This window comes from Vulpes vulpes, chromosome 12 (assembly GCF_048418805.1).
Source record: "Vulpes vulpes isolate BD-2025 chromosome 12, VulVul3, whole genome shotgun sequence".
In the NCBI taxonomy this organism is placed as follows: Eukaryota; Metazoa; Chordata; class Mammalia; order Carnivora; family Canidae; genus Vulpes; species Vulpes vulpes.
In genome coordinates this window covers 9374742-9395049 of record NC_132791.1, presented here as the reverse complement: position 1 = coordinate 9395049, position 20308 = coordinate 9374742, and the positions used below count along the sequence as shown (strand labels likewise).

At 45.3% G+C, this 20308-nt stretch overlaps 1 protein-coding gene across 11 annotated transcripts in view; it reads left to right on the top strand.

The window, feature by feature from the left end:
• PALM2AKAP2 (PALM2 and AKAP2 fusion) overlaps nt 1-20308 on the top strand; it is a 457899-nt gene that overhangs the window by 377408 nt on the left and 60183 nt on the right. Inside the window, exon 1 of one of the 11 annotated variants that reach the window (XM_072727725.1) lies at nt 5059-5232. The exons of the other annotated variants lie outside the window; for them this stretch is intronic. Within the exon in view, the coding sequence (XP_072583826.1) occupies nt 5197-5232 (36 nt within the window). The 5' untranslated portion in view covers nt 5059-5196. Of the gene's footprint in view, nt 1-5058; nt 5233-20308 lie in introns of those variants that run through there. 11 annotated transcript variants of the gene reach the window in all.

Sequence of the window (20308 nt, the reverse complement as noted above, 5' to 3'; positions counted from 1 at the left end):
CAGGCAGAGGGAGAAGCAGGCTTCCTGTGGGGAACCCAATGCAGGACTCGATCCCAGGACTCTGGGATCATGACCTGAGCCAACGGCAGAGGCTCAACTGCTGAGCCACCCAGGTGCCCCCTAAAGGAGCCTTTTAAAAGGCACAAATCTACAAGTACCAGGATAACAGGAGAGGAGAGAATAGGAACAATTTTTGTCTCCATGCTGAAGGGGAATCCATGGCTAAAATATGGAGGACTGGCCTGTTTTCAGAATATCAAAATATTCCTGCATCTTTTATTGTCTTTTAAATGAGTCGTTTGGCTCTCAGCGACAGCTTAAGGTCCTGTTTTTTCAGGTCTGCAAAGTGTTGCCATTTTTTTTAAAATTTTTTTATTTATTTATGATAGTCACAGAGGGAGAGATAGAAGCAGAGACACAGGCAGAGGGAGAAGCAGGCTCCATGCACCGGGAGCCTGATGTGGGATTCGATCCTGGGTCTCCAGGATCGCGCCCCGGGCCAAAGGCAGGCGCCAAACCGCTGCGCCACCCAGGGATCCCCAAGTGTTGCCATTTTTTTTCTACTTATGCATCTGCTTTCCATCTTCCAAAGTTGTATTAAAATTTTTATTTGTGGCAAAGAGAAGATCCTATAAGCTTTCAAGGAGAAAAAAAGATCACATGCAAAGATCAGGAATCAGAATGGTTTTTGACTTGTCCACAGTTAACCCTGACAGCCAGAATGCCATGGGGCCATGCCTTGATTATTCTGGAGGAAAATGATGTTAAAGCTAAAACTTTATATCCAGCCAAACTCTTAGTCAAATGTAAGGGTGGACTAATGACATTTTCAGACACACAGGTTTTCAAGAAACAAATGGAGGAGGTGGCCCACTGAAATAAGAATAAACCAGGAAAGAAATGGAGGGAAGTGAGGTGAGGGGATCATTGTGTTGTGTAAAATCCATGGAACTATTAGACAATTTAAATTATATGCCTATGAAACTTTAATAGAGTAAAATTAAAGAGAATCTGGGAAAAGGAGAGAGAAAGGTACCGAAGGATATGCTCCCGCAAAATGAGGGAGTAAATAACAAAGGCAGAAGGCATGAAGAAAGCCAAGGATCCCAATTCAGGGAGTGCCAACTGGAGTGTAGTGATCACTTAGGCAAGACAGGAACAGGACAAAGGAACGCAATGGAGCTGATCGACTTTCTGGTGAACTCAGCTCTTCAGAAAATCCATTGGGAGGTTCTGCAGACCTTCTGAATTTGTGGGAAGAGTTAGTGATTTGTACATAAAACACCAAGAATTAGGGAAAATGAGGTAATTACTAACTCCAGAGAAAAGGCATTAGGCAAGAAAATGTAACGTACTTCTTACGTCATCAGTATACAAAATTTACGTGATCCTAGTAACGTAAACAGTGAAGAGCAATTAACCAAAATTTGTGAAGTAAATAACAAGCGCCGGGAGAACAAGCATAGGGGAAATCAATGGGTAATGTCTAAAACTGGCAGAGTAACCCCACATAAGCATCTTAACTAGAAAATTTTGGTGAATATCATAAGAAATATCTAAAAAGATTTGCAAGTGGTTTAAACCTAAGGAACAGAAAGGAGTGGGACAACTATTTGACAGTTTAACCCTTAAACGACCACTTGATTTTTAAAAACTATTTGCATGCTATGTACCTTGTACACTAATGAAGATATAAAATAATTGACATAGGAAAGCAACCTACATGCCGCTGAGTGGACAATATAAAGGATCTTTAATGTTGTTAAGAGAGGTGTTTGTTGTGATTATTGAAGGAGACGATGTTTGCGAGAGTACCTAGCACAAAGTAGGTGCTGGATTTAAATCTAAAGCAAGCACGTTTGACTAGACAAAGAGACAGTTCCTTGAAAAGCTACAGAGAATGACTTGGCAGTCTTTCCTGACCTTCCGAGATGGCATTTCTTGCTGTGGCTGGTCATTGCTGCTGTACTGTGGGCCTTGGGCTCATGACTCCACAGGTGTGTGTGCTTGCATGTGTGCATGTGTGTGTGCGGATGCGTGTGTGCATGTGCATTAGGTTGTAAAGTCAGTCCAAATGACGTGTCTGTGTCAGCCTGTCTTTGGCAGCCATATCGCTTGTGGCCCAGTTGACACCATCAAGCGGTATGTTCCATCCATGTCCTACGTTGTGTATTTGTCTCAAGCGTTAGGCCCTTTCCAATTTCTTCACCATCAATATGTCTCTAGGATCATGAAAATCCTTAAAAAGCAGATAGTTATGTCACCCTTCTTCAAAGCCTCTTGCCCACTGCCTTGAGTAACACCCCAAATTTTTGGTATTTAGGGTCTCTGTAAGCTATGGTTTCACCCTCCACCCATTTCTCTAGCCTTACTTCTTGCCACTCCAGGCCTTGCTTTTTACATTCCACTGAAGCCAAAGAAATTAGAGTTGTCTGTAAACAGTTGGCCATTACCTGCCCGTGTCTTTCCTTTTGCTATTCTTCCTATTATTCTTTTTTTTTTTTAAGATTTATTTATTTATTTATTTATTTATTTATTCAGAGAGAGAGAGAGGAGAGAGAGAGAGAGAGGGAGAGAGAGAGAGAGGGAGAGAGAGAGAGAGAGAGAGAGAGAGAGAGAGGCAGAGACACAGGCAGAGGGAGAAGCAGGCTCCATGCAGGAAGCCAGATGTGAGACTCAATCCCAGGTCTCCAGGATCACACCTCAGGCTGCAGGCAGCGCTAAACCAAACCCCTGTGCCACTGGGGCTGCCCCTTCCTTTATTCTTGCTAGACATTCCCCAGCTCCTTGTCAGTCCCCACACCTCAGCCCCCACCACCATGACAGTCTCAACTCTTCTATTCCCCTGAAGATCCAGCTTACTTGGCCCTTCCTCCAGGAAGCCTTCCCTGAGCTGAGCCAAGTGTCTCCTTTTGTACTCTCATAGCATGGGTACAGCCCCCCTCACAGGGTCCCAGAGCTAATGCATCATCGTAATACAGCTGATATACCTGTCTCTTCTGGGAGGAAGTGAATACCCAAGAGGTCAGGAGTCTGTCTTGGTCAGTGCCCAGTCTCTGACACAGTTCTCTCTCACTAGGGCTGATACTAATCTTGTGGGTCTTCAGGGTTGCAGCCACTTGGTCAGAGGTGACTCTTCCCCTCTGTGAGAGGAGCTTCATGTCAATTCCTGGAGGATCCCAAGGTCATGGCCTCTATCTTCAACCTTGTGATCCTGGTTTGGAGGCTCCTTCACCCCCTTACCACTTGAATGCAGAACTAGGTGCTAGGGATGATCTGTGGGACATGGTTCCATGGGTCGACATTCTGATGAAAGCAAGTTCACAACTCACTTGCCAAGATGCAGGGATTTCCCTCTTTTTCCATTCCATCAAGGAAGCACCTCGGCCCGGTGAACGGATTCATTCATTGACTCAACAAATATTGACAGAGTGTCAGTTCTGTGCCAGGCACTGTTCTGGGTACTTGGGAGGCAGCAGTGAATAAGATGAGATGAGTTTTCTATCCTTGAAGACCTTCCAGTTCTAGAGCAGAGAAGCAAACCAGCCAAAGCAAACACAAGCAGAATCATTACAGGTACTGAGAAGGGGAGGCTACGTAGACGTGCCTCCCCAGGGGCTGGCTTCTCCATGAAGGCAGCATTTGTGCTGAGTGATGAAAAGAAGCTGCTCAAATAAAGGGTAATGGCTACACCGTCTAATGTGGTGGCCACTGGCCACACGTAGCTATTTAAATTAATTAAACAAAATTTAAAAGTTAGTTCCTCGGTCACAATAGTTACATCTCAAGTACTCCATAGCCAACCTATGGCTGGTGGCTACCAAGAGAGAACATTTTCATCATTGGAGGTGTGTTCTGTGGGAAAGAGCTGAACTAGAGAAAGAACGTTCGGTAGAGAGGGACCAGCAAGTGCAAAGGCCCTGGGCCAAGATGGCACTGGTGTTGGAGGGGCCGGAAGGCAGTCATGGGTAGAGCTTGGTGAGCAGAGGGGAGGGACGGCACTGGTGAGGCTGATGTAGCAGCAGGGGAGAAGGGGAGACTGGATTACTTACAGAGGGGCACATGGATGTTTTTTTCAAAGAACTGCTTCTTTCCCTTTCACTTCTTGAAACCAGGCATGAAGTCAAGATCGGTTGGGTCTGATAGAACTTTTAAAAGGACCATGAAAATGATGTCTGGAGATAATATTAAGTATGTGAAACAAAAAACAGCCCATGGAGAAAAAGACCTCTAATGAGGAATACAGCATGGATATAGCAGGTCCTGCCTCGGAGAGAAATTCTGGTTGACTCCAGTGGCCAAGGGCAGAGGTCACTCGCTGCCCCTCAGCCTTAGAAGGAGGGAGCCAGCCAAGAGCACAATTTCCCCGCTCTTAAAAAACAGGACAATGTCTTTTAAATTCCTTCTTAACGTGGGTGGTTCCTCGTAAAAGTAGGATTTTGACTTTTGTGTCTTAAGAGGCTAGAACCGTATTCCTGTTTTATAAACCGGAGCATCTGTGCCTTGACTTCATTTCGGATCCCCTTTCACGAGACGCTTGTCCCCTTTTGCGCCCGCCTCTTTGCTAAACAGGTTTTCTTCCTCTCTTTGTAAGGGCACCTTTGTTTAAACCCATCGAGTTACTTGCCTTTACTGTAAACACAGTGTCCAGTGACTCTCCTTATTGTGGAGAGCCAGCAGGTTCACAGGAGGGGAAAAAAAAAAGAAAGTCTTCAAGGTCACTTTCTGGTGTTGGCATTATAAAATAAGTCATCGTGACTTAAAAAATAAATAAATAAATACAAGAACTCCACAGGGCCTCCTCGGGGTTGATTAGCCCATTACCATCGGGTTCCACCGACCAGCTAGCATTTGTTGAATCATAATTGATCTGATCACATGTAATCTGATCATTAGTAGCCGTGTAAAAATAAATACACTCGACTCCTGTTTCATTTGCCCTTGAAGGCTCTAGGCGGCTCCAGGGTGCACCTTTGAGTCGGAGAAGTGGGGCCGGTTCACGTTGCAGCCTGTGCGCTTCCCGGGGTAGCGGCCGCCAGGGACGTGCGCGCAGGTTGCCAGCCCGGTCCCCACTTCACCTGAAATGCTGTGACCTGGTGTCGGCGTTTTCTTCGGCCAGAGGAAAGGGAAACCCGGCTGCAGCTTTAGGAACAGCTGGCTGTCGAGATCAGGTTGTAAGTGAGGGCCAGCCAGGTCATGATTGCCGCCTGGATGCTCTTCTCGCTCTTCACGGTAGGTCTCCCCGGGTCAGCGAGTGTTACTGTGGGGTCTGCTGCATGCTGCCCAGGGAGCTGGCACCTTTGGGACCTCAAACTCAGGAAGGCACATTTCCCATTAATCTTCGGGGAAGCTACCCTGTTGAACTCAAGGCGCTGGAGTCACCCAGAAAGAAAAAGCACAACATCCCTGATGTTTCAGGCACTGGAAGTTCTAAATAGCGGACGCTGTGCTTCTGTGGCCAGGTTTTCTTTAGGAAAGCTAAAGAAGGCTAAAGCCGTAACGGTGCTAATTCTTCAGACTCCAATTTTGTTGTAAATTATTTCTCTTTCCCTAGTAATTATTGTTAATATCTCAGAGCCTTCAATGTATAGAGCATTTTTCTTCTCAGGGAGGCAAAGCTTAAATAGAAATGCTCTCTGGGATTTTTACCTGATGATTTAATGCTACAATCATTTCTAAACCAGTTGGTGATGGTGTTGGATGCATTGCTAGGAAACCAGGCATACAGCTCGCAAGCTGCGGAATACACGGAAGGTATACATGCTATGCTTTGACATCTGGTCAAGTTGTTTGCCACTGACCTTGAAGATGTTGGCAAGGTTGGTAGGCCTGGGGGGAAAGCTAAAGAATATCTTTCTTAGCGTGTGAGACTATTATGTGAACTCCCTTTCAGACCCACTCTGGCCCAGTTTTCTGGACCCCAGGGGTTTGGGGGCAGTTTTTGTATTTCTGTGTTTCCCTAGGCCAAGTTGAAGAGTATAGGGATGTGTATGCCGTCCTGCCTATATCCATACAGAGATAGTGAAGTAGAGAAAGGAAGCATGGAGCTGCACACTTGAACTTCTTCAAGGTCATGATGATCAGCCCAAGGCCAATAAGGCTTTTAAAAAACATCGTTACTCGAGAGAGATGACTTCATTTTCGGAACTCTTTCAAATTTGCGTGTGCTGATGTATCAAGTCACGTGTGGGATCTTTGCTGCTTTCCTGATCCCAGACGGCTTTGGGTGATTGAGACATGTATTTTTAAGATTTAAGAGATTCATTAAGATTTATTCACGTTTTATAGGCACACAGGAGCACCCTTTCTGCTGTGCCGTACCCCATAGGGCTTTGGACCAATGCATGCAGTTGCAGATTCCACAGTCAAGATACAGAGCAATTCATTTATTCCACAAACCTATTTTGTTTTGAATTTCTGTTGGCATGTTCGGGTATCTAGTTTACTCTTACTTTTGAAGGTGAAGCCAAACCATTTTGTAACAAATAACAGCATCTGGCACCTTCCACCCGTAGGTTGAGTGAGATGTTAGAAGCAATGCCTGATTTGCCGATTCTTTTCTCAAAGAGTCATAAATGGCAAAGTTGCACCACCTGATTAGTTGTTTCTTCATATTATACTAGTGGGTTAGAATGGCATATATATATATATATGATATATTGCATATATTAAAAAATAACTGAAGAGATTTGTAATAAGTACAGTAATTAGTACAAGTAATATACTAAAAATAAAAAACGTTAATTTGGGGGAGAGTTCAGGTGTATATTTTTATATAAATTGAGCTCTGGGGTTTTAAGAAAATTGAAATCCTGCTAGACACAAGGACTGCAGAAGTCAAGCTAGCTTATGAAGGGGAATTTAGTGGCTCAAATCACTGAAAGGTACAGGAGTAGGCTTCAGGCACAGCAGAATCTGTCAACACCAATGTCCCTTTCCCCTCCACTCAGCTGTGTTTTCCTCTGTGGGCTCCATTCCTGGTTGGCTCTTTTCCTTTGGTATCAATATGACTGATTGACAATAGCTCTAAGCTTTTATCCCATTTTCTCAATTCCTTACATTTCCAACTAAAGCCTTGGAAGGGAATCTCATTGGCTCTGCTTGGTCTTCTTGCCCCCTGTGGCCCTGGAGGAAGGGGAGGGGGTGAAGTGTAGTGGTCTGATTGGCCGGGCGTGGGTCACATGCTCAACCCTGGAGCTGCCACAGGCATCAGCGTCCCTAAACCATATGGCACAAGGGTATAGAGGCAGAAGGGATAGGTCTTTCAGGGAAATTGAGGGACAGGTACATCAGATAGACCAAGACAGTGCATGTTCTCTATAGAGAAATTCAGGCAATGTAGGCAGTTGAATTTTTTGAAAATCGTCTTTATAAACATCTACTGTAGGCTGACCTTCCAAACCAGTAAAAATGTTCGGGATTGATTGATTGATTGATTGACTTTTTTTTTTTTTTTTTTTTTTTTTTGAGTGGGGACTTGCAAGATGCTAACCTTTTACTGGATGTGAGATATAATCATTTTGGAAAAGAATACTGGAAATTGAGTGGCTAGGGGACTGTGCTAAGTTAGGGTGACAGGACATAAGGAAAACGTGTTCTGTTGCCTGTCTATGAGGAAAAAGCCAGGGAGGAAAACTCTAATATGGTTTGGATCCTGGGGCATCAGATAGGCTGGTGGGGGGAGTGCATTGCAAACTGATTAACTTCATACCATTCCACTGCATAAGGAGTCAGTTTGGCAGACATTGTGAAGTCACCTGTCTGAGCTGGTTCCTGGGGACAAGCAGGTGGCTAAGACAGGATCTCAACCTCTGAAAAGCTTACTGTCTGGTTTTGTTTTTGTTTTTGTAATTGTGACAAGATAGACACAGCATAAAATGTTACCATTTTAACGTGCAAAGTATTATGTTTTCCCCATCATAATATACATGGGGATCTGGATTGGTGAAATTTGATGAAAAAGAAAAGAAAAATCAGAAAGTAACAATTCTGAGATCAGAAATAATGACTCTTGATTAATCCAACGGCTGGAAATTTTTCTTCTTTTGCCAAGCATCAGTGAAAGGCAGTGAGTGGCTCCCTCTTCCCTGGGTCAAAGGGCTGCCAGGAATTCTCAGAAAATCCTCTTCTCATGGAGAACTCTCTGAAAACCATGTAAGTGTCTGAATGGATCCTCCTGAATACAGCAGGGGGGATACCTATTTGGTTATTAAACGCTGCAGACCAAGAGGACACTGCTTTGCACAATCCTGCTGGCTGTGAGTTCCACGGGGGAGAGTGCAGGAGAGGAGACCTGCTTTTAACTTGAGCTGCTTGTGTTTGGGTTGGTGGCATGTCTTAGAAACAGAAAGGAGCCAGTCCTCCCTTCAGCCACTCCAGGCTTCCCCCATGAGTTTCCTTTTTACCCTGGGATTTCATATGGACCCTGAGCTATGAAAACAGATCACATATGGCCTGCTGTCAAGCATGAAAATAGCCTTTTTGTTCTTGGGGAACTGCACAGAGCAAGTGGGAGAGGGAGAAGAAACCTTTTTTTTAGCATGAAAATACTATAATTCTTCGAGTATCCCCCTCCCTGCTTTGCTTTTTTGCTCCGGGTTGAATCACAACTTTCACCATAGTAATAAATAAGTGGTGGCTGTTAAGTCTTGAGCTCCCGGGAAGGCCACTTGTCCTCTGTTGGGGCTGGGGCTGGAGGTGGGATTGAACCTGCACATCTCTAAATATTCCCCTCACCTTCCACACCTCCCAACCCCCCCACTGCCATCAACTTAACTGTACAACACTATTCAGTCAAACCCCCAAATCAGTGAGCCTGTGACAGCTGAAGGCACATGTTTGAATCTGATTTCCAGTAAGAGTGGAGCAGGCTGGGAGGTTTCATGCTGCTTCTCCTGTGGATGGAGGGTGATGTGTTTCTTCTTGGTTTATTGGGATCAATTCATTCTTAACTGCTTTCAAAACAAAACTGCAGCGTTAGTGCCAGTTTCAGGTCCAAGGGCCCCTGGTGCTTGTTGGAGATGGCTGATGGGATCTCATTATTGACCGCCCCACAGGCACCTGGCTCTTCCTTTTGGCTAGCCTAAATGGAGACTTTCGGGTGGTTCATGTATAATGCATAGCAGGCGATGTTCTTTCCTGGCTGACTAGCCAGTCATTCATTCCACTCTGTGTCAGGTGCTGGGGACCCAAAAATGAGTCAGATGCATCCCTGCATCAAGGGATGTACAGCTAGCAGTCTTCTTACTACTTCCTGGGAAAGAGACATTTTGGTCCAAGACAGCAAATTTGTCATCAACACGAAAAGGAAGTCTGCCGATATTTTAGTGTTTATTCATAGCATTAATGACGTAATAAATAAGGAGCTTCACGATGTCAGACTCAATAGAATCACAGAATTTTCAAACTGATTGAGAATGCTGGCTCTGTATCTGGACGGCCAGGATCCAAACCTCAATGGATTTTTCTGTAAAATGGGGTAATAATCATACTCATTTCATACATTTATAAGGGGGATTATGTGAATTAATTCACAAAAAAAAGTATTCAGAATACAGCCTGGCTTTTAAAGCCAGGTTACCTTTAAAATGCCAATTCATTCATCCTTCAAAAAAATGAGTAGTGGCTATGGTTGCAATAAGTTTATGAATATTCTAAAAACCACTGAATTATACACTTTAAAAGAGTGCATTTTTCTGGCATGTGAATTATATGTCAATGTAGCTGTTTTAAAACGAAAATGAATGGGGTGCCTGAGTAGCTCAGTCGGTTAAGTGTCTGGTTCTTGATTTCGGGTCAGGTCATGATCTCAGGGTCCTGGGATGGAGCTTTGAGTCTGGCTCCACGCTCAGCAGAGAGTCTGCTTTGAGATTCTCTCTCTCCCTCTGCCTCTGCCCAGCCCCTTGCTGTGAGCACATGCTCTCTTTTTCAAATAAAACGAGTCTTTAAAAGAAAAAAAAGAAAGAAAATTAATTGACTATCTATTGTGTGCTGGACACTGTCTTTTTAAAACTGACAGGTAAGTGACTTGCTCAAGGTGAGCGAGTGTCCAGAGCTCAAGTTCCCTGGGACACAAGCCAGGCTCTTTGCAAAATGTCAGAATAAAATGAAGTCTACGATTCAGATTGGAAGCTGAGGTCAGCTTCCTAACCAGACCTTAAGAAAGAATAGTGGTACGACCTAAGCACCTTACCTTTCTACCTTTACCAGCTGTTTCCAGCAGTTCTCCCTACCTGTCACATACCTCCGAGTTTTCCAGACCTCAGACAAATATATTGTAAATACTTATATAAATACACTATGGAAAATATGACAACACCTCCCCATCCCAGTTCAAGATACAGGATGGATATTTGTATAGTTAGGTTTTTCAGTTGAGTTATTGCTTTCAATTCCCCAACTTTGACACTTAGGAATTTAGAGCTTTCTTTCTTTCTTTTTTTTCTTTTTTCTTTTTTAAAGATTTTATTTATTCATGAGGGACACACAGAGAGTGGCAAGAGATATAGGCAGAGGGAGAAGCAGGCTCCCTGCAGGGACCCTGGGATCATGAACTGAGCCAAAGGCAGATGCTGAACCACTGAGCTCCCCCCAGGTGCCCCCAAGAATTAGAGCTTTCTAAAAGGAAGGAAAAAAAAGAAAAAAGAAGAAAGGAAAGGAAGGAAGGAAGGAAGAAAGAGAAGGAAGGATTACCTTCCTATTGCAAGACAGGGATAGTATTTAAAAATCACCCTTACTTAACCACCACGACCCAAAAATAATAATAAAAATTTTGTCCTTATGGTGAAGAAGGATCTTACTGATTGATTGTTGAGATGAGATTGATTGTTGAGATGTCCTAGCTCAGTCTAAAGAAGCTAGAATGCATCAGAAGAGAGAAGTGTTTTAAAAATAAAATGGCATAGTTTCTCCCTGCTCGATCCATCTATATGGTCATGGACATCATTAGGTCCAGAGCCTATAGCCTTGGGATCCCCTCAGCCTCCTGCTTTTTCTCTGCCATATGCTTCGTTCTGGGGTTTCTTCCTTCTCCAGACATCTGGTATTCAGGATATGGGAAAATGACTTCCCCTGACCTAGTGAAATTATGGTCACTAGTGAAAAAAATGGCTCATGTTTCCAGGCATCTATGAATGAGATGTTTCTCTGAGTGTCCTGAGCAACTCTCTCATGAAAGGAAACACGAGCAAGTACAAGCTCTCAGCTCATCCATTTCCCCAAGATGAACGTGAAGCGCGTCTTGCTTCAGTGGCCCAGACATCCCTGCCTTTTCCTAGCAGATGGGCAGCATTACCTCACTGCCATTTAATGAATAGGTTTGCCCCCGGCGGGATGGAATTGTGGCGGAGGCTATTATGAAATCTCATTTGCTTTGCATGAATCCGTTCAGGAGTCCCGAGAAAACAAAATCTGAAACCTGAAAAATGGTACAATAGGAACTGTAACTTACAGCTCCCCGTGTAAATCCGATTTGCCCTGAAACTGCTCCGACTTGGCGGGTAATAATCATAGTAATTTTGCACTTCTGTGATGGAGAGGGTTTTTAATTGAATTCCATTTCTTGAGAGTAGGAACAAAACCAGTTGTAAATACCTTTTGTGGCTCCCCTCCCTTCTCCCTCTCTCTCTCTCTTTCTGGGACTGTAGCATGTGGGGCATCTAATTTAGCTCTGAAAGCAGATACCTAGAGGGTACTGGGGAGGGGAAGGGGGGGATGGTAAGGAGAGAATCATTCAGTTCACACGCACACAACACACTTGAGCATTTTATCAAGAAAGGTGCTAAGCACCGGGTAATAGGTTCCCTTCCTCAAACAACCTTAGGCTGTTCATAAATCTGACTTTATCAAGGGTTAGACGTTTGACCTCAACTGAAGCTGAGGTTTGAAAGGGCATTCTGGGTGGCACTGGGCCCACAGACGTGGCGAGCACAGGGCTGCTCTTCTAGAACGGAGAGGCGGTGGTGGAGAAGGCGATGCAGCGGCCCCCTGCCCATCTGGGAGGAAGCCCATCACTGTCCAGTGTGTGTCCATGGACTTGGTATTCCCTCAGTCACATGAGGAAGCTGAGGCAGCTTATCATAAGACCCTATGGAGTCATTTAATAAAAAACAGGTTCAGCTTTTGGTTGGGGTGATGAGGTGATACCCTCCAAAGCCCTCCATAGGCTGGGCATGGGGGGTCCTGAGAAAGGCCATTAGAAATGTCTGGCTTAATTGTTCACTCCTCCACTGTGTCCCAGATGGGACAAGGGAAGCTCCTGTGCTAAGAGAGGCATCTGGCTCTGTTAGGCAGACAATCCAAGTTGCCCCCTGGCCCCTTGCAGGCCACAGGGGCACTCTTGGAAAAAAGCAGAGCTGTTTTTAGAGTCTGTGTCAAGGAACGTTTTCTAGAAATCCTCCTGAATGACTAGAAGGATCCCTGCCCTAGAAGGATGCCCTCAGACTGGGCCCTTGACAAGAACACGCAGGGTTGGCCTAGGCCCTCCTCAGCCTGGGGAGAAGTGGATTCACCCACGACCTTGAAGACACTGGTCTGAGGACTTGCCGGGAGGCCGGCAGCCTCTGCCCAGCCATCGGAGGGAGGTGGGTGCCTGGAGACCGTCCCCCGAAGCCAAGCCATGACGCCTCCTGGCATCCACATGATGTCCCACCAGACTTTTCCCAGAAATCGAGATTAGAAGAAATGTGAATAGGGATCCTGAAGAACACTTTACCCCCAGTGGAAGCTTCTGGGTGCTAACAAACCTCCCCTGGGTAGCGGAGGCCCATGCTGTGGCTCTGCAGCTTCCTAGTGGATGTTGGGCCCCCCTTGAGCTTCTCTGTCCAGTTAGGGAGCAAACCTCGCTAGAAAGGAAATCTTAAAAAAACAAGGCACGTGGGATGCAGGGTTGGCCCTGGGAGCTTTGCCAGGGCACTTAGGGTCCCGCATCTTCTGTTTCCCTATTGCTCTGAGGGTCAAGGCTGTGTGTCCAGAGGTGGGTCCCTTAGGGCCAAGGCTGTGTGTCCAGAGGTGGGTCCCTTAGGGCGAAAGGTTGTGTGTCCAGAGGTGGGTCCCTTACTCCTCTCACTGCATCGGGAACATTTGCCTGGGTGCTAACCCGCTCCATGGGTGTGCTGGAGCCAGCCGGGGTAGGAAGTCGGGACAGTGCCGCTCAGGCCTGCAGCAGGGTGAGGCCCACGGAGGCCACTCAGGCCTAGACACGGCCCGTGGGCGTGGGAAGCGCCGCTGCCTTCCTCTGCCTGCAGCCCCCGGGCAGCTGCTTGCTCTTCACGGTCCCCTGTCCTTCTGGAAGTGCTGTGCATGTCCTGGCCTCTTGCTGGGCAGCCTGGCAGATCGCTGGCCCCCAGGGACCCGGGGTGGGGGGGGCTTTTCCAGATTCTTCCTACTACCGCTACCCTCCTGCCGCCGTGACCGCCCTTGCGTGCCGGGCTCCCTCGGGGCGTGTTTCATCCACAGTCTCCTTTGGCACAGCGCTACTCGGAGGGCCGTCTGCCCATCCCATTTTCACATGAGGACACTGAGGCTCAGAGAGATCCAGCAGCGTGTCCCACACTGGGCAGGTGATAGGTAGAACCAGGCTCCTTTTTTAAAAAAAAATATTTTATTTATTTATTCATGAGAGACACAGAGAAAGAGGCAGAGACACAGGCAGAGGGAGAAGCAGGCTCCATGCAGGGAACCTGATGCGGGACTCGATCCAGGGACTCCAAGATCATGCCCTGGGCCAGAGGCAGGCGCTAAACTGCTGAGCCACCCAGGGATCCCCAGAACCAGGATCCTAAACTAGTTTGGGCTGGGTGCTGAATTCGACACCCTCCCTACCCCTGCAGTGCATTTTGCTTCACATCAGCCCCCAAAGGGTCTTAAGTGCCAACCAAGTGCCCTCCAAAAGCAAGAATATCCTCCTTAGCAGAGGAGTGCCTAAAGGAATCAGGCTTACCTCTGTATTCTTTTTTTTTTTTTTTAAAGATTTTATTTATTTATTCATGAGAGACACAGAGAGAGAGAGAGGCAGAGACACAGGCAGAGGGAGAAGCAGGCTCCATGCAGGGAGGCCGACGTGGGACTCGATCCCGGGTCTCCAGGATCACGCCCTGGGCTGAAGGCAGGTGCTAAACCACTGAGCCACCCAGGTGTCCCTTACCTCTGTGTTCTAGACAGAATTGGTTGAACTGTTAGACACGACATGTTTGGAAATAATACAGGGGTTTATTATTCTGTATTAGAGTATAGGCTTTATCAAGCGAGAGAATAAATTTTCCATCCACTATTATTGGCATCACATATTTGTGTGTGTGTGTGTGTGTGTGTGTGTGTGTTATCCCCAGGGCTAGAAGATTAGGAAGATTAACATAAAAAAAAGATCAGATGTGCAAAGGTAAATAAATTATTTCAGGGCTGGCTTCAGATTCACTGTTTATGGAATTGGAATCCTGAGGTGCTTGGACCACAGCTCTAGGAGGCCCTGGGGGGCAGCAGGGGCACTGCCGGGATTTCATGCCCTGATCAGACTGCTGGCTTTGTTGAGGGGTAGCCGGAGCGGCAGGCCAGGGTCAGGACAGAAAGCCAAGACTTGGCTAAGAAAATGATATGTCCTTCCCTGCCCCTGCCCTCCACACTTTAATCCTTTCAATGACCCATTGGTCTCAAATGCTCTCAAAATTAAGATCTGAATCCTATATATATATATGTATATAAATTTTTTTATTGGAGTGCGATTTGCCAACATATAGCATAACCCCCAGTGCTCATCCCGTCAAGTGCCCCCCTCAGTGCTCGTCTCCCAGTCACCCCGTCCCCCCGTCCCCCCGCCCACCTCCCCTTCCACTACCCCTTATTCGTTTCCCAGAGTTAGGAGTTAAGACCTGAATCTTACGTTGTCTGCTCCCATCCACCTCTCCAGACTTTTCCTCCCCAACCCAGTGTAGAGGAGAGGAAAAAAATGCTTTTTCCTTTATCCATCTTAGGTCTCTTGTCTAGGGTCTATCAAAATAGATTGACAAAAGAGAGTAACAGAGGAAAAGAAACACTTTATTAATGCATGCGTCCTCTGTGCATCTGCATACACATGGGAATACTCCGTGATGAATAACTCAAAAGGGTGGTTAGAACTTGAACTTGTGTCACCTCTTAGCAAAGTGATTAATTTTGTAGAGAAGTAAGACAAAGGAAAAGGACTGGGAGCTTCTAGGGTACTAAATAGTGGGAAGGCAAACATGTGGGGAAACGAATGATAGAGAAGCAAGGTGTGCCAGGTACCTTCTTCTGGTGCCAAGTTTGGGCTGATGAGAGTCTAGAGTCATCTCCAGTGATTAGCCTCTATCCTGCCGGGTAGAGAGAAGAAGGGGGGACACCTTTACACATTCATGCCCTGTTTTTAGGCAAATAGAGGGAGAGCAGAGAGTTTTTCTTTTTTAAGGTTTTATTTTTAAGTTATCCCTACACCCGCCAGGGGGCCTTGGACTCACAAGCTGGAGATCTGGAGTTGCAAGCTCCTGGGGACTGAGCCAGCCTGGCACCCCACCGAGAGCTTTGCTTGTATCTGCTGCATCCCCATTGCATTTACCTCAAAATAATTCTTTTTTTTTTTTTTTTAAGATTTTATTTATTCATTCATGAGAGACACACAGAGAGAGGCAGAGACACAGGCAGAGGGAGAAGCAGGCTCCATGCAGGGAGCCCCATGCCGGACTCGATCCTTGGACTCCGGGATGACACCCCAGGCCAAAGGGAGGTGCTCAACCGCCACCCAGGCGTCCCACCTCAAAATAATTCTATGTAAGGTGGCATATTTTGCTTTAGCAGCCACCAAAGCCACCTGGCATTTTTGTCCTTGCTTCTCTAGCTCCTAACTGGAGGCCTTTCACAACAGCCTGGAACAGTCTTCTGTTCTCCCCCCACCTTCACCCCCCTTCAGGGCTTAGCAAACACCTTATCTTTCAGATAACAACTTATTTGTTACTTCCTCCCAGAAGCCTCCCCTGACCTCCCCCGGCCAACCGGCTCACATTCCCCTGTTAGAGGCTGTCGGAGTACTTTCTTTCCATGCACTTCTCACAAATGCAACTCTACGTGTATTTGAGATCGGAAAGGATCCTGTTTTCCTGAGACAGTGAATTTCCAGAGGGCAGCTCCATGCCTGGTTCTCCCCGTTGTGCCTGATGCACAGCAGATACTCACTGGAAAGGGTGAATGAATGCACGAGTGAATGAATGCATGAGATAGTGAACGAATGCACACATGCAGGAAAGAAGCAAGCCCCGTGCGTGGTATTCAGCTCTGCTCCCAGAGACAGCAGAGCCCCAGCTAAGTTGCAGCAAGGAAAATACTAAGCAGGTCAACAGCCCACATTTCTTAGCCACAGTGTTAAGTTGAAAAGGAGAACTTGTTGCTTCTCACTTTGAGCTTCCAGACTTTTAGACCATTCTTTAATGGTTTAGCCCATGGAGGGCTCTTTTGAAGGAAGAATGAGGGGATTCTGCGGGTTCAGCTTTTGATAAAGCCTTGATCTTTCACCTCATGTGATTCTGCTCAGGAATCAGAAATCTGAGTATGGCTGCTGTCGAGCATCCTCTTTGCAGTTTTTTCTCTGGTTGGTTTTTTTTTTTACTCTTCCTTGAATTTTTATCTGAAGGGGAAATGTCCCTTAGGAATCCGTGTGGCCTATATAGTGGCCCTGTCGGGTTTATTTGTATTTTTGAGGTTTGATCCACTATCAGTAGAGACCCTAGAACCAATATGTCTGGAATTAGATAGACCTGGACCCTGTTCCCAGAGCTCCTTCGCGTAGAGACAAATTATTTGCCTTATTGGCAAAAGACACATTTTGAACATTTTTATCGCTGTCTTTTTTGCTCAGCTTCCTTTTGGCCTCATGATATGCATCCCTCTGCTCCCCTCTCCCCTCTGGCCATGTTTGATCCCTTGAACATCTAAAGGAACGCCAGTCACAACACCCTGTAGGCACTACTCAAGAGTCTCCATCCCAGAACAGTGGGGCCCTGTTGAGTTTCCCCCAGGAAGCTCCCATATCACTGTTTGTTTGTCATATGGACACTCAGTTCTATTCTTCCTCTCTGTGATCTAAATGCAGCCTGGGACATTTGCAGGAGATCTGGGTTTTTTGTTTTTTTTTTTTTTTCCTTTTTTTTTTTAAAGGATAAGGTGTCATATCTTAGTTCATAGTCAGTCTCACACTGGATTCTGTCCAGACTTTTGTTTGGGTTTCAGATGTTTAGCCCCAAACAAATTGAGATGAAGGTTGAAACAGTTCCAGATTTGGTAATGCTTCAGATTCCTCCCAAGCACAAATCGTCCCATACTTGAAGCGACCCTAAGTACGGTTCTTGAATCTTGAATCTCTGCATTCCTTGTAAACACTCCGGGTAAAAACAGTTAACGATTAATCTGCTATGTTCCAGTGACTGAGAAAATAAGCATCAACACTTCTGAGGCCTCATCTTATCAAGTTCCAAGGGGTGGTTTTTTATAGGTAATGTAAGGCCTTGGTTTATCAGCTCCAATGGCCTGGAAACTCCTTAGCCCTAAATATTTGGGATGAGCAGAATGGACCCGGCTTAGGAATTCCAAGAAGGCAGAATCAAGATAGGGAGCTGCCAAAGCTCACAGATGTGGAATGAAACCCATTTCTAAACCTGATTCTTGGGCTTACTTGTAATGTGCTTAAGACCTGGACTCGAGATTTTTATAGCTGGTTAGAATATTTCAAACCTGGAATTATGCTTCTTTGTGTATTTATTTGTGAAACATAATGATGGTAATTCCAAGCTATCTCGCAAGGCTGTGTTGAAATCTTCAGAGTTGATTCCATCTTCCCATGCGTTGCAGAAATGCAAAATGGTAGCTGGTGTGTTATTTGTGTCTTAAGACTATCTTGGCCTTTTCTCTCTAGAACTCAGTCACAAAATCAAGATACTAGTTAACAGATTGATAAACCTACTCAGTTTGGTAATATTATCTCGTAGATTATAAACTGTCATTCTACACAGCACCCCTATTTTATTGGAGGAGAAATAAAGATGGCTAGAACAACCCCTTTTCGACTGTAAATTGAGGCAGGACTCTGTATACTGTTTTATGGTTAGTCTTCTGAAGAGTTTTATCTTCAAAAGCTTCAATATGCATGTTTTTGCAATTGATTGTAGTAATGCCCTTGAGTTAATTATGCCAGAAGAGGGGACACAGAGGGAATTTGCAGTATAAATGATTGCACTGTAGTTCCTATGCAATAGCAATAGTCTCTGGCAGTGCTTCCATAATAGCATCTAAATGTTTATATTATTGCTACTTGAAATTTGGTGGCTTTGTAGATCATACTTTGGAACAATTAATTTCAGTGCATTTGATGAAAGCCAATTTTTTCCCTTACAGTTTTGGAGAGGTTTTATCATTGACATTAGGTAGCATTTTTTTCCTTTCTTTCTTTTTTCTTAAACTCTGTCCCCAACTTGGGGCTTGAGCTCACCACTCCAAGATCAAGAGTTGCAAACTCTATCAACTGAGCCAGCTGGGCGCCCTAGGTAATAGTTGTTTAAGGAACTCTGGTTACTTATCCACAGGTACACACATACTGAGTATATGTCATTAAAGGAATAACTAGCAGTTAATTTTTAATAATGTTCATCTGGTGACCACGAATTAATACGTTTTCAAATCCCTGATAATTGACCCTATTCATCATCTCCTGCTGTTTATCGGTGCTGATAATCGAGCTAATGAGGTGCCTAAGGACTGCTGGGTTTCATTGCCCCTTACCGGAGTTGGTCACACTTTTATTTTTCCATGTGGGTGGGCATAAAATTGATCAGCAGGCAAATCCACAAGGAGCTAACTTTATTACAAGTATTCTTTAGACTTGCAAGCCCACCTCAGCCATTTAGTTAATTTTGTGCAATAGTCTATGTGGTTTTTGTTCCAAAGCTTTTTGTGTAAGTTGGTAAGCAGCCTCTACTTGAAGGAGCAAAGCAGTCCAGGTAGTCAGGTGTGTATTATACCCTCTCTCGTGTAATGCTCTTATGTTCCTCTTCAGATTCTTTCTATTAGAGCCAAATGCCCAACTCTTTGTTTTTCACAATATAATTACGCAAATTATCACTTGTCACCAATAGCCTTAGCAATTTGGGAAAATATCAAGTCGCTACATCTATATAACTTTGCAGAGGAGAACACGTCTTTGACAAACAGGGTTTGGTTTTCTTGAGGAGGAAAACCTGGGGTTCATCAGATTAGTTTTTTCTGAGGTAGAGACCTCAGTGGAACCACATGGGATCTTAGGGTCACAACTCCGACCCCCCAGTGATGAGATTTTTGACTGAAGTCTGAGTTGCCCACCAAGGAGACCAGAAGTCTAGGGAGCTGGTTTCATTTTTTTCCTTTCTTTCTTTTCAAAAAACTGAGCACAGTGAAAACCTTTTTGGAATCTCTTTTCTTCTGGATTATAAAAATACAGGGGGAAGTGCTATGAGGAATTTATGTAATAAATATTTATACATATATATACACACACACACACAAAAAAAAAATCTTGCCTGGCAGGAAGATTTGAACTCTGGGGGCACCTGGGTGGTTCAGTTTAGTTAGGCATCCGACTCTTGGTTTCAGCTCAGGTTGTGATCTCAGGGTCATGAGATTGACCCTTGGGCTCCTTGCTTAACAGAGTCTGATTGAGATTCTCTCCCTTTCCTTCTGGCCTTTCCACTCGTGTGGTCTCACTCTCTCTCTCAAATTAATAAATAAATCTTAAAAAAAAAAAAAGATTTTAACCTAGAGTATCTTCTGGGGTGTGAAGTGGGTAACTGGTCTAAAAGGGGAGGCCTGTGCTTCTAACCACCTCAGGACTCCTCTTAGCATTACTGCTGGAGGCACATGTAAGGCAGTAACCTTCTTTAGGTGGAGAGGGAAGAAGACCTTGGTGGGCGTGTGCTGGAGCAGTGTCACTGAGAAGACAGGTCATGGGCCCCCAGTGCTTTCCTTTCCCTGGGCACGCAGCTCCATGATTCCAGCTGCACCGAGGAGGACCTCCGTGCTTTTCCCAGGTGCGCAGCAAAATAGGAGGCTAGGAGGGTGAGAGAACAGCAGCCAGGAGTGGACCAGAGAGGGTTGGTAGACTCAGGCTTGTGTTGCTTTGTGTGTGTGTGTGTGTGTGTGTGTGCACAGGCGTGCTTGCGCATAGACATCCATCAACAGTCCAGAAATTGGATTGCCATTCAGGTCTCCACCTAATGGCTTGTTCATGAAGCTGAAAGCTGCTATCTCCTTTAGGAAATATTCAATTCCAGCATTTAGCCTC